Below are 26,750 nucleotides of genomic sequence, written 5' to 3' on the forward strand. Positions count from 1 at the left end.
ATGCTGTACTGAGATGTGCTGCTTTGAAGTACAGCTGCTGATCCAGACAAATTTTGGAGCCTAAACCAGCATATGAATCTGCTGTACTCTGAAAAAAAAATCTATTTCAGATGCCAGTTTTAACTCAGTTTAGAAAATTGCTGTCTGGATCGGCTGAACTTCAAAGCCAAACATCGCAGTGCTGCATTTCTCTTTGAAGTGCAGCTAATCCAGATAGTGGATTTTCTCTCCCTCCTTTTTTTTTTTTTTTAAGTAGTTAAAATTGGCATCTGACCTTACTAGTATTTCTCCTTACCATCTGCACATTCTTCTTTCCTTCTCCCTTATTTCCTCATCTTTTGACCTCTGAAAAACACAGCAAAATTCACTAGCTTGTTAGCCCCTGCACCAGCAAAGCTGCTATAAAGGGGGTGGTTGTGGGGACAGCCTACATCGAGTTACATAACGGACAGGGGCCAATTACTGCACATGGCTTGTCATAAAGTTTGTTAAATAATTCTTAATTTTACCATCCAAGGAAAATAAAGCTCAAAGCAAATCCCTCGTAAATGCTTGTATTCAAAGCATTTGTAATGACACTCTCATGGTTCTGCTAACTCATATTAAAGGCCATTAGCACTGGTGTAAAAAGTAGCTGAGCTTGATAGCATTTCATCTTTCAGAAATTTTCAGTTATTTTGTCACAGAAAGTCTCCTTCACAGGCAAGTCAGGAAAGCCTTAAGGAAATGGTTTTACTAGGGAAAGAACAAGATTACTACAGGCAGAATTTGCACAGCTTCTGGCAAGGGGAACCAAGGGTAAATGCAGTGCCCTCACCAGGACATATTCTCATGTTATACACACATCAGGGATGCTGCCATGTGCTACTGAATTAAAAGACAAATCATGAAGAAATGTTGCACCCTATTCAAAAGACAGAAACAAAGGGAAAAACCCCCACCCAAACACATGCTAGTACAAGAGGACAATTTAATGACAGCATCTCTCATTTGCTGAGAAATAACTCTGCAGAGAAAAAGGACCGGACAATGACCAGCATTTCATTTACACAGATCATGAGACATGTCACTCGGGTGATCTGTTCTTGTCAGGCAGTCTTTAATTAGAAAATTCCTAGAGAGAACTCATGCTCCCACTAGGTGCTTATTAAAAACTAAAGACAAAAAGAGTCGGTAGAAAAGCCAAAGGAATGGACAGGGAACTCGGGTTACACTGAAAGGCAAGAGTCAGCTGCTGCTAGCATAGGGAGAGACACTCAGGATGGGATGCTGGATTTTGAATGAAAAACTCTCAGTGCTGTTACTAGTGAGTATTTTTAGCATTAAAGGTCTAATTGGATATATATAAATATTTTAAGCTTGTTTAAAAGACATTTTATGGTTTGCTTACAGTAATACTCCCAAGCTTAATGTAAAACTTGCTATAAAATATTCAGCAGCCTTTTTATAACTAGTCTTAAAAACATTTAAAGTCTTAGTGTTTTACTTTTAATTATTTTTAAGTCAATGTACTTTAATCCTCAGGTAAAGGGAGCAGGGGTTTGCAATTATAATTGAAATTATATTCTGATTTAGTTTTAGATAGTTTGGTGATTTGTATATGGAGAGCAGAGAAAAGAATTTCCTTAGCTCTTAATTCCCTCAGTTTCTATGATTTTTTAATTTCAGCGTTTATTTCCTCTTTAGAGACCAGGTTAAGACCTGTGCTTAAAAGCAAGTTTACCATGACACAGTAAACATCATTTATATCCTTTACTTGAGATCTGGGGGTAGGACTGTAACCCTGAACTTGCTAAAATACAGCCTCACTCCAGCGGGCATTTTTGATTTCTATCATCTGTGAGCAAGAACTGCATTGCACAATGATTCTGAAACATCTCTCAGATTCTCTTAAAACTATAACCATAGCCAGTTTTATAAGCATTAAAAAATATTGTAAATATCACTAATCTGTAGCCTCTCTGCTTTGTAGCTGGTGTGGCTGGGACTGAACTTCTATTTGTTTATTGATACCTTCCACTGGTATGAAGATGACAATGCTTACATTTATACACGGATTATGCTGGGAGTAAGTATGTGTTTGATTGTTAAAGAGCTTCACAAGAAGAATGTATTCATAGTCTGATTTTGTTTACATCCTTCATAAAACTTTTGATGCTTCAACAGTAATTTTCCCATATAAGAGTATTATATTAATATAGTATTTTCTTTCTTTGGCTCTTGCTATACCAAGCTTGTAATTTAATTTCTTTATGCTGTTATATGTACAGTCAACCCTGGCTTGGGCAAGAGCTTCTGCAACGTGTCTTAATTTTAACTGCATGCTAATCCTGTTACCAGTCTGTAGAAACCTTATTTCATTCTTAAGAGGAGCAAGCATTGTAAGTACCATTTCTCAAATAGCCATATTATTCTCTTTTTTTTTATTTCTGTAGTTCAGCAGTATTATCCATATCAAACATTTTCCAAGGAATTTTAATTTTTGATAGAGAAGCCTGTACACTATTGCCTAGTTATTACCATTTAAATTGTCAGTATTCATGACTGAAGAGAAACAAATGACTTGTTTAACACAGTGCTCTAAATGCAACACTGATTTCAGCAGCTGCTGCATAGCATGGTGTCATGAAGAGAAAAGTGAGAAGCCACAAAAGAGGGACATAATAATGCCACTTGGCCAAATGGAGAAAATTCATATCCATCATGTGTATTCTCTGTAGCTGCAAAGTGAAAATTGGAGAAATAAAATGTTCAGATAGATAAAAATGTTCTAGGGATAATAGTGAACATGTTTAAATGCTTCTGCCTGAGTGGCCACAACCCAGGTCTTCATTTGAGGTAAATGCATTTTTGTACCAGACATTCACACTAACCTTGGAATCATGCATAGGAAGTATTTAAGGCTTTAGCTATAACTTCAACTTGCATTGAATTATTACACAGAGCAATTCCAATGCCACATGTGTGAGTAAAAAAATCACTGATCACTTCATGACTCCAGGAACAACAGGAATTTAGAGATGGTAAGATACAGTTATTTTATAGTAAGATGGTTCTTATTTCAGTTCTGCCATTTTTTGTTTCTGTGATTGTTAGGCTTAGATATTAAGCAGTCTTCAGACTGGGAATCAACACCTAAATAATTGTTTGAGATCACAAGTTGAACATTTACCAAAAAAAAAGAGAAAAGGTGTACTGGGCTTCTGAATCAGTTTGAGAATCAGCACAGAATATATGCATGCCCACTTAGATGCTGAGTAAGAACTCAGAGAACTGGAACTCTTCTCACAGATAATATTTGGCTATTCTGGACAATATTCTGCTCTTGAGGAGCATGGTACAGAGCAACTTGACTGCTCCAGCATGGCCAGCACCGGGTTGGATCCAGTGCCTCTCCAAGGAGGTGCTGTGTATTGACATCACACCCTGTGGTGCTCCAGATTTTTGGAAGACTTATTAGCTGGGAAACAACATGGACACATGCCAGGATCTTTGGCATGGCACCATGCCAGGTCATTTGAGCAATCCAGACACCCACAGCACCACCCAGAGCCTGAACCCTGCTGTCCATGCGTGCTGTCTGGTTCCAGCAGAGTGTGTTAGTTTTGGCTCAGTGCAGCCGGCCCCAGGCTGGCTCCGCACCGGGGCACACAGCTGGCTGTGAGCACATCACTGCTGAGCCCTTCTAATAATGGGAGCACGGCTCAGTAACACATCAGCAGGCAGCCACCTGAGGTCTAGACAGCCTCACCCTCCCGGGGTGTGCATTTCCTGAAAGCAGAGAAAATGTTTTCATTGCAAGCCAGCTTTGCCAGCACTTCAGCTCTGTTTTGCTAAGCTGACAAAGCAGTGGTGGCCCAGCCTGGTGTCCTTACACCTGCAAATGAGTTGATGTCAGCTCAGATAAACCACTCACAAAACACAGCTAAGTGTAGCAGAGCTTTATCAAACCATTTTTTGACCCCCTATATAGGATGAATAGCTTCAGAAACCCTGGAGTGCCACTCAGGAAAGTTACTTGAGTCCTAAAGCTAACCCAAAACTTCCACTGAATTCCTTCAGCATTCCATTTTCAAATGTACTGAACTCTTCTCCTCTCCAAAATGTGAGATGTAAACACCAATAAGAATGATATAAAACAAGTTCTGCTTTTTCACCAAGTACTGTGGAGGAGCACTGAGGAGACAGCTTGACAAAAACATCATATTTCACAAGATGGTTGCCTATGGAATAGCGTTAAATGCAAGTAAGCTCTTTTGGTTTTATTTTTTTCTTCTTTGCCTTTGAACTGTTTTGAATTTCATAGTGATTCTGCCTAACGCTGTAATCTCCATCAGCTCTGAGATATGATATTTTAGTGCAATCATTTGTTGACTGTTGACTGCAGCTTTAAATGTGTGTAGGAGTCCCATCTGATTAACCATTTGTAATCTTTTGTCTTGAGAAGAGTTTGACTGTTAAGGAAATAAACTTTCAACTTGAATAGTAAACACCAGTTGCCACTTAATTAATCTGAACAATTTGTGTGCCCTTAAAATTTTGTGTAAATAACTTTTATTGAATCCCTGAGGGTAGATGTTTGGGGAGATGACATAGCATTACTGTCTGATTCTGTAAGGAAATGATGCTTATGAGTCACACCACAAATCTGCCCACCAATACATCTTCACTAATTTTTCAACCAGGTAATAAATTTAATCTGAATTTGAGAGAGGCAGGTGTCTCAAAAACAATGGATTTCTAGATATTTATTTTTAGTAGGTGACTGATCCAGGAAACTAATGGCTGCCTTGAAGGGAAAAACAGCAATTTGAGATCAAAATTTTTCTATTCTGTTGGTCCTGGTGACTTACTGAGGTGCTTGTTCACCTGGCTGGGGAAAAGACATGGAACCTTCCTGTTCTCCAAGTAGTAAAAGGACCTGGAGAAGTTAGTAGGAATTCAGAAGACATGAGGGGAACAGGAGATAGCTTGAGGAAAAAGGATGTACAGAGAGGAATGAACTAAAGCCAGTGTGAAAAAGGACATGAGCACAGAGAGATGGAAAGGTATCTGTGACAGATAGATAGATAGATAGATAGATAGATAGATAGATAGATAGATAGATAGATAGATAGATAGATAGATAGATAGATCTCTTAGAAAAAGGGGAGGAAACAGAGGAATTAATCAGGGCTGTTTGCAAGCATGAGGCATTGCAGGGTAACTGCTCTACCCCCAGGCTGTCAGGGTGAATTCTGGTCCCAATATCTTTTTCAGCCTGTGTGAGGGAGCTGCTTTTGTGTGTGTAGGCTGTTAATGTCCTCATGCAGTGAGACAAGAATTTGAAGTCAGAATTGCCAACAGGAACCAATAGCTAAAGTTTGTCATCTGTACGTCATGCTAAAGAATTCCAAGGGAAGGCTATGGGATATAAACATTCATCTTACAATGTATTATGATGAATTACTTATCTGTCATGTCTACTCATTCATCAGAGCTCAGTTTCACTACAGAACAGATTCTGTAGTGAAGCGCAACACTGCTTCTTTAATTAATAAATCAACCCAGGAATATAAATTAACCAACTTCCCTTGGTGTATAATAGGTCATGTTCCAAAAAGAAAACAAAATTTCACAGTCAAATCTCTTATGTTTTTGGTTTTTACATTAATATTAAAATGTTTGCTAGTGCATTAATGTCGACAGTTTGGGAAGTGCAAGTCTATCAGAAAAGTGATTACTTTAATGGTTTCACTAATTTCAAGGAAAAAGACAGAGAAGCCAATGTGAAATGACAGAAAGCATGCTCATATAATTCTCATTTAAATCCCTCTCTAGGGAGAAATCAAAGGTTCATTTTTGGGTTGTTTTTAGGTTGGTTGGTTTATTTTTTCCTAAAATATAAAATGGAAAAATAGTTGATGAGATATTTGAGAAAGAAAACAGAACACAAGGAAGTCTAATAAACAAAGCACGACAACCTATGAATTCTTGCTTCCTTAACAGTCAAGCGAGAAACATTTATCATATTTGGAAAAACACTACATAACTGAATAGCGTTAGACTTGTGTAAAGAATGGCCAGAAACTCAATTTCCTGAAATTCAATTTTAAATAGCGTTAGACTTGTGTAAAGAATGGCCAGAAACTCAATTTCCTGAAATTCAATTTTAAGTTCATAGAAAAATAAAGTCTACAGAACACATTGTGACAGAAAAGCAAACACTTCAGAGTGGTACCCACAAGTACACTGAATCCTTTTCAATAAAATCTAACAGTGTTAAAATGAGGTGTAAATAGATGCCATTTTCCTCTCAACTGAAACATTATTTATCCTAGTACTACCTATATTGCCTTTTATCACACAAAAACATAGTCAACTCCTATTAGTCTATTGCAATTTAGTAATTCTCAGTTAAATGGATGCACAACCTTGTATGCTCAATAGACTAAATGTGGTAGCAAGAAGTTAAACCAATTTGAAGATCAGATCAGTAAGCTTAGCCTCACAATATAAATTTGTAAACTCCTTTATTGTTAAAGCAACATGTATTCATCTTGGCTTGCCAGGTGGTGTTATTCCGGCATATTTATTTAATAGTCTGCTAAAAATATCAGTGCAACATTAGTATTGTCTGGCTTCTAACAGGCAGCTAGCTCAGCTGAGGTGTGCCTGGCCTTGGAAAGAGTACATCTGTGCCTTTAATTTTTCATCATCTCTAATACAAATTCAAGAGCAGGCTTTAATTGGTCAGGTCATAAAGGAATATAATTAGAGACTAGTGGAAGAGGGAAGTTGGAGGGAAGAGAGAGAGTAAACAATGCTATCTATAATCAAGGGCATCATTGAAAATTCAGTAAAGGAAATTCTGCTTAGTTTGGCTTCCTGCATTCTGCATGCCTGTCTGTGATAAGAGCTGTCTAGGAGTTATTCAGCCACTAATAAATCTTCCTTATAGACCCGTAACTCTGCTAGAATAAAATCAGAGTTTCATGCACCCTCAGTTTGATCAGTGCAAATAATTCTGTGCTTTGTACTGGAAAGAGACTTTTCAGTAGAGACACAGTGTCTTGAAACTTAAAGACACCACAAGAGATAGTAATAATATTTTCTACAACACCTACTTCTTACTGTACTGTTTTTACCCTCTCAAAAAAGCATATTCATACATTTTCTGAAGTGGGGAGTGTTGGGGGCATTTTTCTTTCTTTACTTTGATCTTAAATAAGAAATTGCTTGCATTTTTTTGGTGTTTGCAGAAAGGTCATATAGATATTTTGATCCATCAACCTTTGAATTATGATATTAATAAAGTTTAAGCAATTAAGGGAAAACAGGGGAAGGACAGCAAGGTTGCTTGGAGTTAGGCTGTTTGAAATGGTGATTCCTGCTTGAGATGGTGATTCCTGTTTGAAATGGTGATTCCTGCTCCTTAAAAACTCCAGCAATGCGTTCTTCTTTAAAAACATGCGAAGTGCAGAAAGAAATATAGTGATGCCAGGTGTGTTTGGCTTCTGACAAGCACTGAAAAATCTACAGCTAAAAATACTAGCAAGCCTTTCCATTTTCAACCCATTCTTGGTAAATTATGTGAATGGCTTTGGTGACCTGAGTCACATTTTTGTGTAAATTATTAAGTTTTCAGGGAAGCAGATGCCTATCTTCAAAAGAGGTCTAGCTGATACCTCAGTGCTGTACTTCCAGAAATTACAGAAAATCAAACTTCCATCAAATGTCTTTTTTTGGTTTTTAGTCAGATTGTTTAAATCCAGACTTAATGCAAGTACTAGGAAGGAAACAATATTAAATTGAAGATTGTAGGCTTCCAGCTAAGATAAAAAATGGTCCAAGTCATCCAAGTTCTTCTTTGACGTTTATAACCATTCTTAAAAACAAAATAAAATGCAAGTACATGTGTGGTCACTACTCTAATTTTTATACAACCTGTGCCTTTTTAGTCCACAAAGACATCATGAAATTGAATTAGGCGTTCTGAATAACTTGGAACGGCACAAGACAATGGGTGGCAAAAAGAGCCCCAGCCTTGGTCAGGGGCAGAATTCTGGGTTATCTGCCTGTAAAGCTGTTCTCTTTGCTGTGGGCAGAAAGGCCAGGATTTGACCCTTTGACTTTATCATGATAGGCTGGTTAATCAAAATGTTTAACTGCTAGCAGCAAGCTCCAATTTGATTATTATCCTGTACAGGCATGCAGAAAAAGAGAGAGTTAAATCTTGTCCTCAAATAAACACATGAAATTTCTGTTTAGTTCAATGAGAGTTGTGCATGCTTCACTGAAGGCACAATTGGCTGAATAAGAGTAGCTAAATTGACCATACTTGCAAGATAATTTAATTATATCTCTTTGTATTTAAGGATATGTACAGTAAACACCATGATCTAATAGCAATCCTTTTCCTCCCTCTCTCCTTCCAATAAAGCTTTTTATTTGATCTCAGAGGTGGACTAGATAGAACATCTGAGGGTCAAATACAAATTAATGTATGTTAAGTGCTTCAGAGGTTCCAGATGTCGTTAAAAACAACAAAAAACCTTCATTCTTCATAAACTGTTATAAAAAAGAGACTTGTTTAACAGATTGGGTGATTTATTCCATATGTTATATTTGGACATGCAGAATGAGGAAAAAATTGAACTGAAAATTCTGAGATGTAGTCCCTTAAACTTTGCCCTCATGGTTAACTCAGATAAGTGGTGCAGAGCAAATAGCTACCAACTGTGGTAAGCTGAGATTTCAAGAATCTGCATATGTAATTTTGGAATTGCTTAGTAAATTTTATACACTGCAGATGCAAAGACCTTCAGAAAATGCACTTTAGGGATGTAAAATATTTTAGTTAATGGTGATGGGTTCAGTGCCAGAATTTTTATTCTGCTACAACTATTATACATTAAATGAACCACACTGAAAATGGAATTAGATCTTTGCATTACTCTACCATCCAGCTATAATTCATTTTTAGATTGCATCATTTTTTGCTAGCAGCACAAAAAACCCCCATCAGAAGTATTAATCTAATAATACTCCAGGCAATATCTAAGATCATGGAAGACTCAGGTAAACCAACATATTGAGTACATCATTAGTCTGAAAGTGATATTTTTCAATGTATCATTATTCTCTGTACATTAACATCTACCACAGAATAGCTTACAGAAAATAAAAACAACAACAGCAACTCTCCTGTTCATTCTGGAAGTGTTCTATACTTGTAATATCCTCTACCTATCAGATGAAAGCTGGAGAGAATGTCACCCAGAAGGGAAGGTGTGGTAGATCCCAAAGAATCTATGATGATGTTTCCATTGACAGAAACACGGGGAAAAGGAGCAATGTGCAGGTGGAACAGACAGTGTCCTCTGATAGCCTGCACAAAAACCTTACCAGGCTTGGTTGCCAGAACTGGATCTCTCCTTCCAGGGGAAGGTTGCAACATGAGTACTCCTCATCAACTATAGTCTCAAGATCTTCTTGAGAAACTATATCCATTTTTCTTCTGCCCAAGGCTAGAAATGCTCTGTTAGGAAATGTGGACCTCTGCCTGTCTGGAGAAAACTAGCACCTCATTTCCCACTCAACACTCAGCATTTACTAGATAGCATTAGATATGCTGTCACTGCTGACATGACTAGAACTTGTGCAAATCATGTAGAATCCTGTACTTTGGGGAAAGTACAAGATTTTTGTAGTTTTCTAAACAACAGAAATGTCATTATTTCATGTGAATATTTTATAGTCTGCAGTATCACTTTAAAAAAATCTATTGTTTTGAAGGTGAAAGTACAAAGTGCCTTTTGCTATGAACACAGATTCAAACTTCCACAATTAGTTCAATATCACAATTCTAAAGGAGCAAAGATAATCCAAAACCTGCAGCTGCCACACTGCAGGCAAGCTCTGGTGTAACAGCCCTATGGATCCTAACTGTGTGAAACTCTCCTGGTCCCTAGGCTATGGGGACTCTTACATCATACCAGAGTTATAAAGAGCATCCTGTAGGTATAGAGGGCAAGAAGCCCAAGTTACAGTAATCACTCAGAGATGCCAAAATAAAACTAAGTAGAAGTCCACTTAGTGACTCGTTGTCAGGGTTTTCCATTCTTTGAAAGTTTTCTTTCCTCTTCCCCTTAGCCTATACCAGACAATGTGCAGCATGTAACTCCACAACTTTCCAAAGACAGAAATATGTTACCCCACACTCTTGTCCTATGAGTGAGCTCTTTCAGATGTCAAAGAAATCAGGTCCTCATCAAGCAGCAACTTGGTTCCCCTCCAGCTGGATCAGATAGCATCCTTACCAGGCCAACACATCTGTTCTGAATGCCCCTTGTAGGAACAGTTCCCCCCTTGCTACTCAGCACTTAAATGTGCTGTTACACTTAAATATATAAACAGTGTTTATATACTGCTTATGCATCAGTTGTACACTGGGGAACAGATTGCCACAGCCCCCACACAGCTGCCACCTAAACAATCCAGCTCAGAGCTTGGGCTCTTGGGTTTTGACAGTCTAAATCCACACATCTCATTTGCTGCTTGTGGTCCAGTGTTCCTTCCTTCCAGTGCTCCCAGCACTGCTGGGGTGCAGGGAGCACAGCCTTGTGCACAGGCTCCAGGAAGCATCTTTCACCTGGTGCTGGCAAGGCTGTTTCACACGCAGCACTAACCCATAATAGCACGTGCAGGACATGCCAGGCCAGAGTCCAGCACCCTCTGATGCTCACAGTCATGTCATGCACACCATTTCATAAAATGACCAACCTTGGGCTGAAAGTTGCTTAGATTGCTTGATCCCACTATCCCATTTATCAAAAGGTTATTTTAGAGTCTCATTCCTTTGATGGCTTGAATCTGTCTTCTAATTTCCAGGCTCACTTTATCTCTCTGCAGTTCATACCAATTTGGATTCAGTCTCCATCCTGCTGAAGCTATTCCAGCTTGTACAAATAATTTATTATTCATTGGGACAAAGATTCAGGAGAAATGTGAGGTTGATTTTGAAGTTTGGGTGCTCAGGATACTCACCTGGGACACCTATGTCAATAAATATTGAACTATTTTTATTAAGGGCTTCATCAAGAGACAGCTCAAAAGAGAATAACCAGTCAACCCAGCGACTAGAACATGTGATTTGGTTTAAAGCCTTACTTTAAATTGAATGTAACAGGGAATTTTAAATAGGTCTTTCATCTCCCAGTGAATATCTAAGCATGAGGCAATGAGGTGTCAAGAAGTGGCGGGGGGAGTCCCTAAGTTAACATTACATTTTGAATGAAGTGCATCCTGACAATCAACCAACCACAGCACATCTACTGCTCTAGAAGGATCACCTCAGAAGTACAGAGTGAAAATAGCCTGTCTCCAGTATGGACACACGGGATAACTTACTGTTGGGGCAATGTTTTACCTTCTTGCACTGGCTGCTTTAACCATTTCCATGGCCAGCATCTTACTTTAAGTCATGCTCCCATGGACACAGCCGTCCCCAGGTGCTGAAGAGGAGCTGCGCTCCAGCATGTGGACTGAGTGAGTCCATGGAGTGGGCTCATAAGTAACCAACAATATGAAAGTCCTTATGCATTTAATCCTGCATTTACATCTATGATTAAACAGTGACTAGTATAGTAAAACATTATTTTCATCCACATAGTCACAATTAAAACAAAGGGAGAAAAAGGCAAGAAGAGGAAAAAGGCAAGAAGAGGAGAGGAGAGGAGAGGAGAGGAGAGGAGAGGAGAGGAGAGGAGAGGAGAGGAGAGGAGAGGAGAGGAGAGGAGAGGAGAGGAGAGGAGAGGAGAGGAGAGGAGAGGAGAGGAGAGGAGAGGAGAGGAGAGGAGAGGAGAGGAGAGGAGAGGAGAGGAGAGGAGAGGAGAGGAGAGGAGAGGAGAGGAGAGGAGAGGAGAGGAGAGGAGAGGAGAGGAGAGGAGAGGAGAGGAGAGGAGAGGAGAGGAGAGGAGAGGAGAGGAGAGGAGAGGAGAGGAGAGGAGAGGAGAGGAGAGGAGAGGAGAGGAGAGGAGAGGAGAGGAGAGGAGAGGAGAGGAGAGGAGAGGAGAGGAGAGGAGAGGAGAGGAGAGGAGAGGAGAGGAGAGGAGAGGAGAGGAGAGGAGAGGAGAGGAGAGGAGAGGAGAGGAGAGGAGAGGAGAGGAGAGGAGAGGAAGAGAGAGAGAAGAGAGAGAAGAGAAGAGAAGAGAAGAGAAGAGAAGAGAAGAGAAGAGAAGAGAAGAGAAGAGAAGAGAAGAGAAGAGAAGAGAAGAGAAGAGAAGAGAAGAGAAGAGAAGAGAAGAGAAGAGAAGAGAAGAGAAGAGAAGAGAAGAGAAGAGAAGAGAAGAGAAGAGAAGAGAAGAGAAGAGAAGAGAAGAGAAGAGAAGAGAAGAGAAGAGAAGAGAAGAGAAGAGAAGAGAAGAGAAGAGAAGAGAAGAGAAGAGAAGAGAAGAGAAGAGAAGAGAAGAGAAGAGAAGAGAAGAGAAGAGAAGAGAAGAGAAGAGAAGAGAAGAGAAGAGAAGAGAAAAAATTTTAGGAGACTATTTTTCAGAGAAGAAAAATATTTGGTTTACTACAAATACTGCCTTTTAGAAAGGTTTTTTAAATGGTCAGGGACAGAAACAGATAAACACTGAAGGAGAGATGATAACAGGAAGCTAATTTTAAAAACTAGAAATAGCTGTGCTGTAAACATATAATTATCTTTCATTGTCATTTTTTCATCCTTTGGCATTTAATATCTTGCATTAATTACAACTTGCATGTAATGGATTTGAGAATCTCTCATATTGAAAAATGAAACCCTGCACCTAGCTTGATTACAACTTTATCTATGTAAGCCAATAATAAAACAAAGTGCTTCCTTCTCAGCTCTTGAAATTATACTGTTTCCACCCAAGAAAATAGTTACAGGGGATTTTTTTACTTCAAGCTAATGAATTTTTCTAAACTGACCATTTCATATACCTTTTGGGAGCAGGCCAGAAGTAGAGGTGATATGTGATACTCTGGACAAATCAGATCTAACACTGAGATTTGCTCTTCTCCCTTTAAATCATAGTTCCCGTGGCTTCCCCAGGCTCCACCTGCATAAAGTAATGCTACAGCTGCTTGTTCATAGGGGACAGATTTTAAAAACATCTCTAGTGCAAGTTGCCTAAACGTGTGTCCTGTGTAGCAAGGGTAAACCATGAAACATCCTAGTATATTAACTAAAAATAGAAATTTTAATGAATTTAACTAATTTTGAACAATTTAAAGTCAGAGGGGTACACTTTTATATCAACTCTCAAGATGTCCTCCTTTGATGACATTGGAGACTGCAGGGCACTTGACTGTAAAGCTGGGAGGTGAGGCTGCTGCTGCTCCTATCCTCTCTACTGTGAAGCAGTCGCTTCATATTAGACATGCAGTTGATAAAATTCTCTTTTTTATTGTCAGCTTAATCCATGCAAAACTCTCAATTTATGCCTGAGCTTTTCAGATAGTGCACAGTGTGAGTAATGAAGTTCCTTCTGGCACTGTGGGCACATGCAAGTGTGCTGTAATTTCACACCACTCTTTCTCTCCTGCAGCCATCCATATTGTTGCCCACTCCATCAACATCGAGCGCTACCATTCCAGCCAGTCAAAAGAAGCTGGCGAGTTACGGAATAAACTTTCTGGTCTTGGCAAGAGCCCAAATGAAAGCTACTTGAACCCAATCAGGACCTATGAAACAGTAAGATGTCACTTCTGAGGTTTCCTCATCTAAAAAGTTTTCCTCTGTGGATTCTATTGCCGGTAAAACTGTATTTCAAAGCCTTTTAACCAGAGCGAGAAGGTGCTGCCAAAGGTTAACCTCAATTTCAGCTGAAAACACTTACTCAGAGCTGCAATTTTCAGGTTACTAAGCTCAAAGAAATGACTATAGTATTTTAATTAGTTTGTCAGGAGACAGCTGGTGGGGGGAGGATAAGGAGTGTTTTGAAGAGTAGGCAATTAAATAAACCTGCAAAGAATTTTTAAAAACCCAAAAACGAAACTATTAATACATGGAACAAGTGAAACTTCTTTTTAGAAAGAAAAGTAACCAAACAGCAGCAGCACATCACAATTGCTTTTGCATTTGCTATTTGTCTCTCCCCACAGTGGTGCAGCACCTTCCTGATCTGGGGGCTGATCCTGCCTCATTACATGTCAACTGTGGCTGCTCAGCAAAGAGCACCTTCAAAACCATCCAGGGGGTTGCTGCACACAGGAGGCAGAGCAGGGGGAATCTAGAGCTGCTATGTGCTTTTCAGAGACCAGCAGAGATACATGATCCTCAACCCATAAGTGGTTATGCTTGTTTTGGGGAAAAAAGTGGCTGTGCCCCCTGTCCACTCTCTTGGATGAGCCACAACAGCCTTATAAGCTCTCCCTTATAACATTCATAGCATAAAGAAAAGCTGAGCAGGCAGAGAAGGCATGCAAACCATGCAAACGTTAATCAGCTTTTTTTCTGGTATTCCATTGTAGCACACATCACATTTATGCTAGATGTTCCCTTGTGTATCCTGTTTCATAGTTACACATTCCAGGGCTGAAATGGCCTTGGTGAGACTCCTATGCATATTGCTCTGCTCTTTAGAAAATGCCCATACAGTCAGCATGGAGTAAGGACTGCCTGAACACCATGGATTGGTGCTCTTTGGAACAGCGATGTGCTCCACTGGAACAAGAACCCAAGCGAGAGGATGGCTGGAGAACCATGGATGGGATTCAACGGAGCTTTTAAGCTGCAAGGCTTATCCTGCTTTTGCTTCCTTCCTTTCCAATTTAGATAGCATGGGGTTTTCATCTTTTGAAATAAACAAGTAAACCATTTCAAATTTGAAGAAAATCAAGCCAATTGATGCAGTCAGTGGTATGAATGCTTAAGTCTTCATGTTAGTGTTGACAAAGCAGTCAGGTTAATCGGAGCAGGACAGCAAGCCAAGGGCTCAGCTTCCCTGTCCTTCAGTACATCCAGCGACCACTTCCATTGCATGACCATGAGGCGCTCCCCAGGAGCAGAACAAAGCTCCCAGCTCTGAACAGGACCTTAGCATCTTTCAGTAAGCATTTTTTTTCTCCACTAAGCATTCCCACAGTGATATAATTGTGAGGTAGGCCCCTAATTAGCATTAAGATCCTAAATACCCTTGAGGAAGAAGGTTAGGATATTTTGAGATTCTTCCTCAGATTTCTCACAGCAATACACTTCACAATTACCTTTCAATTTGCAGCCTAGATTTTACTCTAACCTCTAATATTTATATTTCTTTTATCACTCATGTGTGTCTCAGTAGCTAAACTCAGAATTAATAAATTATGAAGGGAAGCAAACAAAAGATTGTTTCTAACTTCAGAGAAGAAAGTTCTGAGATCAACAATTCAGGCTTTCTTTTCAGTGTTATCCTACTGCCATTGAAGCAATGTACTGTCTTTGACATTTTGCCTTTTTTCATCTCAATATCCAAACTAGCCACTGTAGTGGAAATGTTCAAAATATCACCTAGATCAATCCTGTTAATACGTAAGAGAATCTGAACACACTCTTCACAGGTACCCATTTGAAAATGTACTGTGTGCTGTCAAGTGTGAGCATTTGAAGGGATGATTTTACTGTAAAAAGTGACTGCAAAAATGGCATTGTGGAATTTTATCACCTCTAGGATTTGCTCTAGTGCATCTCTAGTGCATATCAAATGAGTGCACTTTACAAATACAATAGAGGGTTGGTTTTTTTATCTCCTAGTGTATTAAGCTGTAGAACCAAATCAGGATCGAGAAGATGTGCTGAGCTCCTTCATTCCTGTGCATCAGTACTGGGAAAACAGATATACATGCTTTGTAGGCCAAATGGGGACTTCATTTACACTCTGATGGCATATTTAGCTTGATTCTCATCTTTAGTGTGAGAGTTTTACTGCTGTTCTTCACGATTTGCACTTTATAACTGCAATCAACATCTGACAGTTGTGTTCAAAATACATCTTCACTCTCACTTCCGTTTATTTTGGTGGGTTTACACAGATATACCAGACCTGTGTTGACATCTGTGAGTCATGAACAAGAAAGAACATGTTCCAGCCCAGCATATTAATGTTTATTCTTTGACAAGTATAAAAATGTTAATATAAATATGTATTTTTAAAAATAAACCCAAGTATTATGCAGTGTATCTCCATATGAATGTAAGGAACAGGTAAACAAGATATATTTTTAGGTAAATGAGAGTATGACATCTTTGTGTACCATTTCAAGCCTTCTACAGCTCCACAAACTTTGAAGTAAAGTAAGTACAAAGAGTTCCACACTTTTACAGTTGCAGGTGCTTAGCACCGCACATTATCACTTCACAAAAATAAGCTGGTTTCTAGTGCTGTTTTCTTTATTAGACTTCTAGGTTTAATCTCCTCATTTCTCTGATAATTTTTCTTTATTTGCGGCACATTTTCATTATGTGTGCAAGTAAGTAAAATTGATCAAAGTACAAACGAGACTGTCTAATTTCTTTCTTTCAATCCCTGAAAGAAGTAAATGGCAGCAAATATTTAAGTATCTGTTTGGAATAAGCCTGAGTAGAAACAGAGCAGAGGGATGTCTTTCAATGCCATTCTGGTGTAAAATGAAGGATTGCCTTGCCTCCATGTCTTGTTCTGGTTTTGTTCCTATGCTGAAGATTTTGGCTTCAGGTGTAATAGCAGAAACATAAACAATAATAAAAGGAGCAGAAATAGTAATAAAAATAACAGTTATAACACCAGTAACTACTAATACTAACAATGTATTCTTATTCTAGAACACAACAGGAGAAGTACTGACCACAATAGCTGGAATAACTGGAGTTGTGATAACTGTGGCATTAATTCTGATCATGACTTCGTCCACTGAGCTCATCAGAAGGTCATGCTATGAGGTTTTCTGGTATACCCACCACCTCTTTGTGGTTTTCTTCATTGGTTTAATAGTCCATGGTATGGGGTAAGTGTTTGTGTAAACTACATGGGGTATATGCACACAGTTTGAGATGAAACACCATCCAAATCTACAATCCCATGCTTTTCTACTAACAAACTGCTGGGATCTTTGGTGAGATTACAAAATTAAAACATCCTGAAATTAAAATACATCACTTTTCTGAGGAATTAAAGCATCCTTCAGTTTATTCAGCCACTCTTCTACCACCTTACGACCTGTACCTTATCAAAGAATGAACTTTCATGCTTGGGAACTGGGGACATTACAGATCAGGAATCAAAACTTTGTGGGTTCAAAATAGTAAGGGATGGACCTTATGCTTCTAGCTCTTGTAAGGCATTTTTCAAGAGACCTTGTAGAAGCTTGAGAAGCCTTCAGCATGTCATCTACCCTATGGTAGGTGTCTCTGTGACCATTCTCCTCTGCCTCCATAAATGTGAAGTGATTCTGACCTTTCTCTGCAAGGACCAGAACCCCAAATTTTCTCACCATACAGACATACAGTGTAGTAGTGCTAGGTACTGTACTACAAATCAGGTTTAAAGCACTACAGTGACAAAAAAGTCAGGCTTATGACTAGCCCAGCCAGATAACTTTATGGACAGAGATGATTACCAGGTGGCTGTTTCTCTCCCTGTTCCTCAGCACAAAAGAAAGGTCTGTCATCTTAGTAGAGGACTCTGGTTCTTACAGCGAGGGACAGCAGATGCATGGGACCTTCCCTGAGAAGCTCAGGGAGTGATAAATCCTCTGTCAGTGCAGAGTGAGAGCAGCAAGGTGCTTAGAGCTGAAAACACTTCCATCTTCTGTTTCCAGCTCCACTGGCATCATCTTCTTCTCCCTTGTGTGTTATCCTCCACTTCTTTTCTCATTATGTGTGACAGCATTCATGTTAATCTACATTCACATTTTCATTCAGGGAGTGCGGTTTTAAGGTAAATCTCACGCTTTTCCTCACCTCCTGGACTTGGCTCATACCATGGTACAGTCCCTGGGCTGCACAACCAGTGTTTGGAGTGGAAATTCAGTGACAGAAACACATTGCTGTGTTCCAGGAGCTAACAAGTGATCCATTCACAGGACCAAGCCAGACCTGGTCCTAAGCCATAAGTAGCCCTCAACAATGTCCTGTGAAGGGCCCTCAACAAAGATTGCTTTGCTCCATGGATCTTTTCCTGCTGGCTAGCTTGTGTGCACATGACTGCAAGCTGTAGTTAAGATTTTTGGATCCAAGGGCAGTCGTTTGGTGTTCAGAGAACAACAGAATGGTTTCTGTTGGAAAGAACATTAATGACCATCTAGTTCCAGCCCCCCTGCCATGGGAAAGGACACCTCCCACCAGACCAGGTTGCTAAAACCCCTACCAGCCTGTCCTTGTGATCATAATACACTTTTTATGTCTATTTCATAAAATATTCAGATGCTATTGCCCACCACTAAAGTATATTCAGACCAGGGTTCTTCAACAGAATGGAGCTTCCTAGCACATGGCAGTGCGTGCATGTGCCTGCTCTCTGGAGGTACATGGATGCTTCATCATGAGGCAGGGAACAAACCAGTGCAAGGGTTTGTGGTGTGTTACCTTCCCCACCTCTTCCCCTGTGGTATGAGAGTTGCCACATCCAGTTTGGCTTCAAGGGTTCCTGAACTTGGCCCAATTAATTAATCCCATTTTACAGACACAGAGCTGCAAGCAAACACTATAGACTTTATCCTGGACTGATTAAAATGCCTCCCTCCCTCTCTGGCAAAACTTTTAGAATCTAACTTCAAACAACTCTAAGGAACCCTTTGAAACCTTCAGCTTTGTAAGCTCCCTCTCTCTAGCCAGCTGACCAGCACTGCTCAGCCAGAAATTGCTCCAGAACTGGGGCACTGGCTGAAGAGCCCTGTCAGTACCATTCAATGAGCATGCCAGGCTGGGAGTGCACTGCAACAGAGCTTCCTCCTGCCCCAGAACAACCCCTGCTAATGAAAAAAGAGTCAAACCCCAAGATTTCATTCCCCTTCCACTTCTTCCTCCTTCCCAGGTGGCTGTACAAACCTCACTCAAAACTAACTCCTTTTCTTTCTGTCTGAACAGGCATCAGAGGCAAGCTAAGTGTAGAAGGGAAAATTCAGAGAAACAATATGAAACAAACAGGATTTTCCCATAAAAATCTTCCTTCTCTGCCCATAATCAACACCAGGTGAAACACATTTAAACTGAACAGTCAGGATTGATATATTTTTAAAAATTCACATACTTAACATTCTCAGAAGCAAGCAAGCTAGAATTTAGTATATTTAGAGATTATACATCTAATTACACTCCTCCAACTTTATTCATAGATTTTAAAAATACATTTAGAAAGCAGTAAAGGAAAGGGAAGGTCTGTCACTATTACATTTTATCACTTTACTAAACACTCCCAGATGCTTAAATACAGAGGAGTCAAAGAGCCTACTCCAAAGAACTTGGAAATCAAATTTTGCCACATACAGTAAAATGCACATTTTCTATGCAAGGGCTCTCTCCATTTCAGCTGCACTGATGGGCACAAATACTACAGCACACTTCTTGCCTTTGGTCAAAAATAGTCACTGCAAACTAAAGGAAAGATAATTTGAACATGAGCGCAGAACAGGTTTGAAATGAAATGGCCAATTCTCAAACTTTCATTTATCTCAGAACTGGCATTTGATTATGACTGAAAAACCTAGAGAAACACAGAAAGCTTGGAAAGAAACACATCATTTGTGAACCTTTTTGTTTTAAGTCAGCTTGTCCGAGGTCAGACACCCCAGAGTCTGCTGCTTCACAACGTCACCTACTGTAAAGATCACTACTGGGAATGGGAGAATGCCACTCAGTGCCCTTTGCCAGAGTTCTCTGGCAACAAACCTGTGGTAAGAGTGATGTTTGTCTTCTGCTTTTAACATATTGTCCCTTCTTGGGAGGCCAAATGTCTAAGGGAGCAGGGGGCTGGGGTGAGTGTGCCAGTGACTGGCACTTAGTGTCATGTTTAGAGAGTAGCTCCACATCCCTGTCCAGGATCTCTCCCTGTGCACTAAGATAGTGCTCCAAAACTCCTCTGTAGTCAGTGCAGGTGAAGAGTTTTGTATACCTGAATTTTGGTGTCATTAACAGCAATTTTTATTTCTGGAAGATCCTTTAGTTAGAAAGCACTAACTAAAACTCTCTTTGAAAGTTATGAATATCAAAATTGTACTCTCTCTGATCTGTTGTATACATTTTTTTTTAATAATTCAGTATCACCAATATCACACCATCTTGATGTGCTCACTGCACAAAGAGAGCCTCCAAGTGAAAACCTTATGAGGGTAAGAATACAGAAAATACAATAGATCTGTAAAGCTAGGGATGCAAATTAATATTATTATTTTAACTAACAGTACTTTAGTATGGGTAGTTTAAATACCAAGGGAGAACAAGGTGCTGAGAAAATCATGTCCTTGCTTTGGGGCACATGCTTCATACTGTCCAGTCTTGATATCTTAAGTTAGGTAAAAAGGAGAGAATTTGAAACAATGAATTATGAAAGGGAAAGGCGAAAGGCAGGAAAAACGTCCCACGGAAGGGTGATTTTGCTAGAACAAGATTGCAAATCCACAGGGGGTAATTAAGTAGCAGACTTGTACAGTATGTCAGATGTCTTGCATACAAACAAAATCATTTAACATTTTCAGCTCAAGATTTAGGTTGCTCATATGCAAGTTTTTGTTGTTTCTTCCAAAAAGAAAAAAACATACCAAAGGAAATCCTAAAGGAGAAAAATTAGCATTCAGTGTCTGGTAGCTCTTTTAATGGCTGACATAGATTTTTCTTAAACTAAACTATTGTTAGCCACTATCCAACCTGCATATTAATGAGAAAATGAATGCCTCTCTAAAAATTTCAGCTACAATGTCACCATAAAAATCAATACATGGCTACGCACCATGAATACAGACACAAGCTTGCTTCCAACAGCATGCCTTGACATTCATTATCATAAAACTAACTGGAAAGAACTTCCACTTCTCTGTGTTAAACCTATTTTGTCACACTTTCCTGCCTACCCAGGGCCATACTTGCAAAGTCACATTACTTTAAATGAATTGTGATAATGCCATATGGCATATAGATCATCTATATGAACAGTGCCTTGCTGGATGTGTAATGTGCTATGGTGTGATACCTGCTAGGCACCACTGACAAACAGCAGAGATTCACTCAGAGGCTAAAAAGCCATGGAGAGGTTTGTGCAGTGCTGGCAGGGGCTGGTGCAGGTGGGACAGCCTTGGAGCAGGGAGGGGACAGCCTTGTGCATGGCTGGGACACTGTGAAGTGACCAGAGGGCACTAGCCCCCACAACAGGGCCCTCTCTCAGTCCCACCACACCTGCTCCCCTGCTCCATATTTCAGCAGATAGGAAGCAACCCAGTCTGGCTTCTGCTGAGGATGATGGAGCACCTCCCTTCCACCCAAGGCATCCAGGCTTTTGTCCTCACAGCCTCATCACTGCCCTCATCACTGTCCCATCTCAGTTCATTCTCATTCCAGGGGGAAACACTGCCTGGGCAAGAGTACTGATGCCCTGATTAGCCAGCCAGGAGCCATGTAGCTTAGGAGCCCGTGGTGGATGCCCCATTGTCCCAACCCAGCCAAGAGACATTTTGGATTGAGTGTTCCGTTGCCCTGGAGTGATGGCACATTTAAAATCCCAGCTGAGCTCTCGCCCAGGGTAGCCTGCAACCTTATAATTCCTGTCACATGCTTTTATTTACAGGTAGCACAAATGGAAGGGAGGAAAAACAGATCTCATCATTATTGTGCCTTGATATATGCAAATGTATTCAAGACATGAGATTACCCACTGCGCAGAGACACCTGTAGTATTTAGGGACAATGGATGTGTTGAGTTTCTGCTTTAGCTGAGAATCTTCTGGCTTATGCTGGTTTCTTCCATTATTAAATCCTGGTTTCTTTTTATTTTTTTTAATTTAATTTTCAAGAATTAACCTTGGGAAATTGCCTCTCCATCCTCTTAGCACTTTCTAAGGAAGTCACAGAATTTTATGGCTTGCTTCTCATAAAAGATACTTTATAACCCTCGCTACCCAGCTTGTGGAGCAAAGTCAATGTTTCAGCAAGTAAAGTTACTCTTTGGCAATTTTAAAAGCCACATGATTGTGGAGTATCCAGTTTGCTAGAATAAGCAGTGTAATTAACGAAAGTGGAAATAAAACGGTGTCTCTTCCTGGGGAAAAAACCACATTCTTTTTAAATCATGAAGATTCAATTATAGCTAATTATCTTAGCCATCAGTGCAACTCAGTGAAATGATCAGCTCGTATACTGGAATAGCCAAGTATTTCTGATTGTTATGGATCAGTACATAGGATTAGCAAGTACAAGCACAGCAATCATCTACTATACTTAAAAGTATGACCAACTCAGTATCCCAGATCCAAAAAATCCCCATTTATTGATAAAGAGTTGACTAATGGATTAAATGGAAATGTATCCCATTTCTCTAATTGAGTATTCGGGACTTAACGTTTTCTCATATACCATCAGAAAACTCACAGCTGACAATAACAGCTACTCCTATCTGCCTGCTTTGAAATACTTTAGACTTTGGGCAAAAAAAATAAAGGTAAGTCTATGGGTAATATTGTATAACTGTATGCATTCATACAGCTTCAGGTCCAATGACAACTATATGTAAACCACATCTAAATAGACTAATCCTTTACCTTTTAATAGAAAAACATTTTAAGGGACTCTTCTTGGCCAGAGTACCAATAGATATTAGCACTGCTTTTGGACTGTGTTTTTGAGGTAGTCCCATATGTCTCTTCCACAAGAAAGCCAGAACAGCTACAGCAGCAACAAAAATACTCTCTTGAGAAAGTTAAACCAAAAATCACAGAAAATCGAGTAATTTAATTTTAGGCTACCTGTTGATTTAAATCACAAAAGCAAAGTATTTTTGTAGACATTCAAATAAACATTGCTTTTTAATATGGAATTTTCTACAGGCTTGGAAGTGGGTTTTAAGTCCTATGGTGTTGTACATCTGTGAAAGAATTGTTAGGTTTTGGAGATTTCGACAGGAAGTCATAATTACTAAGGTATGTAACATAGCTCGCATATCTGCAAAAAAACCCCATTATGTCAATTGCTTTTTATTGTTTTTAGTTAACCTCTCTATATTAGGGACCTCATTTTTCACTTGTAGCTTCAGCAACTTTTCAATCATTACCGTGTTTTCAGCCAAGTATTGATTTTACATTTTGCATTTATTCCAATAGCAAATCCATAAGAATATTCCATATGGGACCAAACTTGATTAATGAAGTACCGGACTTCACACCACCATAACACAAACATCTGTTTGTGGTCTCCCTTTTTAATGAACTAAAACCACGTTCCACTGCAGTTAATGCCAGAGACTACTTTGACTTCAGTAGCAGCACACAGTTTTTACTTTAAAATCTGGAGTCTTCCAAGGAGATGAAGGGTTACACGATCAGTTAGCATATATAGTCAAAGCTCCACTAATACCACTGTAACAATTTCCCCCATCTGTGTGCCAAGGGACTATTTAAATCACACCAGAATAGACTGAGGATGTTGCTACTGAAGCAAATGAGTCCATGTGTGTCATGCCAGGGATCAGGAACAGGTGTACCTTGTGTGACGGGAACAGGATGTTGGATAAGTCCTGCTGCTGATTTCACACAGTGGCTGTGATCTGAGAATCTCAGTATATTATGGGTGATGTACAAAACTGCTGCTTAACTGAGATTATAAAAGTGTATTAGGATTGAGCTCACTGTGCTTTTTATTTGTAATCCCACAGAGTTATCAGTGTTACATGAAAGCAAAACTAGGAATTAAGGAATTATTCTAATTATATTAGAATTATATTATGCACAGGTTATACCAAGAAAATTGAACAAATTGTTGAATGGTTACAGCCTTTCCTCTGCGTCTTGCACTCAGAAGTCAAACTGTCCCACAATACATACTTTACAAGCTCTGTACATGAACAATATATACAACACTGTACATGCTCTCAAGCCATTGGGCAATAGCACTGAAACATGCAGGTTAGGATATCTGAGACCTGATGAAAACAAACATTTACCCTTCTGAATGAGAATAAAATTTGTCCCTTTATCATTCTTCAGGTGGTGACACATTCCTCTGGAGTCCTTGAGATCCACATGAAGAAACATGGCTTTAAAATGGGAGCTGGCCAATATATATTCCTACAGTGCCCATCAGTCTCACAGCTGGAGTGGCACCCTTTCACCCTCACCTCAGCTCCCGAGGAGGATTACTTCAGCGTCCACATACGGCTCGTTGGGGATTGGACTGCAGCCCTCTTCAAGGCCTTTGGAGCAGAGGAAAAAGCTCTGAAGGAATTGTGGATGTTACCAAGGTTTGAATAAGAGACTATATATTTTAAAATGTTATTTCTACATTTTAAAATTAATGCTAACATTTTACCTTTAATTAACTTTGCATGTGTTTCTATGATACATTATTAGATTGTAGTTCTGGATTCATAAATACACCATTATGCTAAAAAACACCACAAAATACTAGGCATGAATTAGAGCCAGAAGTTATCAAGAGGAGATGATGACTAATCCAAGACTTAAAGTCCATATCAATATCCTTATCTCTGTTGCTTCCATCTGAATCTCTAACACCTATATCTACACCTAAAGATATCTATTTTGGAAGACAGTTGTTTAATAAATGACATTGGAAGGTATCTGCTAGATTTGTGCCTCTATAGGTACAATATACCCACCACTTAATATCCAAAATTCTTGTTTTTCCCTTTCAGTTGCTTAAATATTTTGTGGTCCCTGAAACATCTGCCTAAACCTTACTTCTTTCTGACTGTCTCCTTTGACCTTGTCTCTATTTTCCAAACCATGCTAAACTTTATAAAGGTTATTTGTGTTCAAATTATGTATTTTTGGCATCTTTTTACAAGCAAAAAGTTGATTCTCTGTTGTTCCAAGTCAGGCAGGGATGCTCTGAAGTCAAAGGAGCCATCCTGAATTACTCCAGCCAAGGATCTGGCTCTGTACTGAATGGATTCAAACCACGTAGCTCTGCTTCCGCACTGCTTGCAGGAATAGGAGAGATTTTCAGCAAAGAAGAGCCCAGCACAGGATCATTTAAATTCTAGTGAAGTGTGTAGGGCCTGGGACTGCAGGGACTGATTTCCCCCTGGAAAGCTCATAGACACCACTGCCTGCAGAGTTTTATTGGAGGTTGGGTGCAGACAGGAAAATCTGGTCCAGTCCTTGCATTGTATCAGTTAATAAGAATTAGAAATGAAATCAGTGCCTTTGTTAAAGTCAAATGGAATGAGAAGTATGCCATTTCAGCAGAACTGGAGCAAAAATTGTTCAAAGTGATTGACAGCAAGTGTAAAAAATGAAGAAGAAAAAAAAAGTTATCAAATGTTGCTTGCCACAATGCAGGGTTGAAATTAACAGTACTGTCATATATAAACACTCCTCTTTTTAATCTCATTAGGGTGCCTAATGGTATCCTTCAGTTTCTTTCTAGCAATGTACTAAAAAGAATATTTCAATAGTTAAACCTGCAATAGAACAAAAACCAGGTCTTTTTCATAGTTTCAATATCTAAAATTATACACCAAATTGGTGACAATATTAAAAAAATTACATTCTGTGCAGAAGACAGAAGACAGAGCAACTGAATAATAAGGTAGGGTTAAGAATAAAAATGTGTGGTTTTTAATTAGTTAAAGAGAATTAAAGTAAATGTTCATACATATATATAGGTAGCAAAGACAGTTGTGATTTCTGACAAATTTGGGAGCTGAAATCATAGTCTATTAGTGTGAAAATAATTAAGTTCCATGTTATGTCTCTTCAGGATTTTGGCTGACTTAATTGCTGGTTTAATACACTGCCCCAAAATCTAACTGCTCTCACAGTCAGGAGTACTAGACAATCATCATGCTGATCAGCAAATGCTTAAATTCTAAAAATAATCACAGAATCTGTTAATAATACTTTTTCAAAACTAAATATTTCTCCTGCCTTCCCCATGAATCTAATTTCTTTTCTAACGAAATGGACAGGAAGAATATGGACAATCCAAACCACAGTAAGAAAGTCCATAGCCCTGTTTTCTGCATCTCTTTGGCAAACACATTGTAATACTTTTTGGCCCTTTGTTTACTATCTTCCTACCTTTGTCCACTCTGTCTAGATCAAATGAATGAGTTGCATAGCTCATTTTTCCTTCTCCTATTTCTCCTCTCTGCTTCTCTGAGGCTTTGTGTTTGGCTCAGCTGTAAAGCAGTGGCTGAGTAAAGCATTCAAAGCAATGATGGGATCTCTGTCACCTGAGGATTTAGGAGCAGACTGACAAGACAAATCTCTTCAAGGGATGATTCAGAAATAATTGAACCTGTCTTATAGCACAGCACCAGACTAGAGAATCCTTGAATTTTTTTTCCAGATCAATTTTTCCCCAATCTGCTGACAACAATGAGAATTGCTTCCAGCCTCACATTGAACTACATAGAAGGCTTATCTGAAAGCTGTTCTTAGGCACTATAGTTATATACCATAAATTAACCATATTTTGCAGGAATTTTTGAGTTCTCAAAAAATACTGGACTGGGCAATAATCTAAATAATTGCACATATTTAAAAAAAAAAAAAATTCTTTATGTCTAGGGTCAGATTTCTAGCAATTATGCCAGAGAAGCTGTTTTGTTTGCTAC

At 39.3% G+C, this 26,750-nt stretch overlaps 1 protein-coding gene across 1 annotated transcript in view; it reads left to right on the forward strand.

Moving 5' to 3' along the window:
• Positions 1-1,261: 1,261 nt before the first annotated feature.
• NOX3 (NADPH oxidase 3) overlaps positions 1,262-26,750 on the forward strand; it is a 44,538-nt gene continuing 19,049 nt past the window's right edge. Inside the window, exons 1-9 of the mRNA XM_005488125.3 lie at positions 1,262-1,306; positions 1,973-2,068; positions 2,271-2,381; positions 4,162-4,246; positions 13,560-13,705; positions 16,793-16,974; positions 19,731-19,860; positions 22,999-23,091; positions 24,154-24,407. Coding sequence (XP_005488182.1) covers positions 1,262-1,306; positions 1,973-2,068; positions 2,271-2,381; positions 4,162-4,246; positions 13,560-13,705; positions 16,793-16,974; positions 19,731-19,860; positions 22,999-23,091; positions 24,154-24,407 — 1,142 coding nt within the window. The remainder of the gene's footprint in view (positions 1,307-1,972; positions 2,069-2,270; positions 2,382-4,161; positions 4,247-13,559; positions 13,706-16,792; positions 16,975-19,730; positions 19,861-22,998; positions 23,092-24,153; positions 24,408-26,750) is intronic.

This window comes from Zonotrichia albicollis, chromosome 3 (genome assembly GCF_047830755.1).
Source record: "Zonotrichia albicollis isolate bZonAlb1 chromosome 3, bZonAlb1.hap1, whole genome shotgun sequence".
Classification (NCBI taxonomy): Eukaryota; Metazoa; Chordata; class Aves; order Passeriformes; family Passerellidae; genus Zonotrichia; species Zonotrichia albicollis.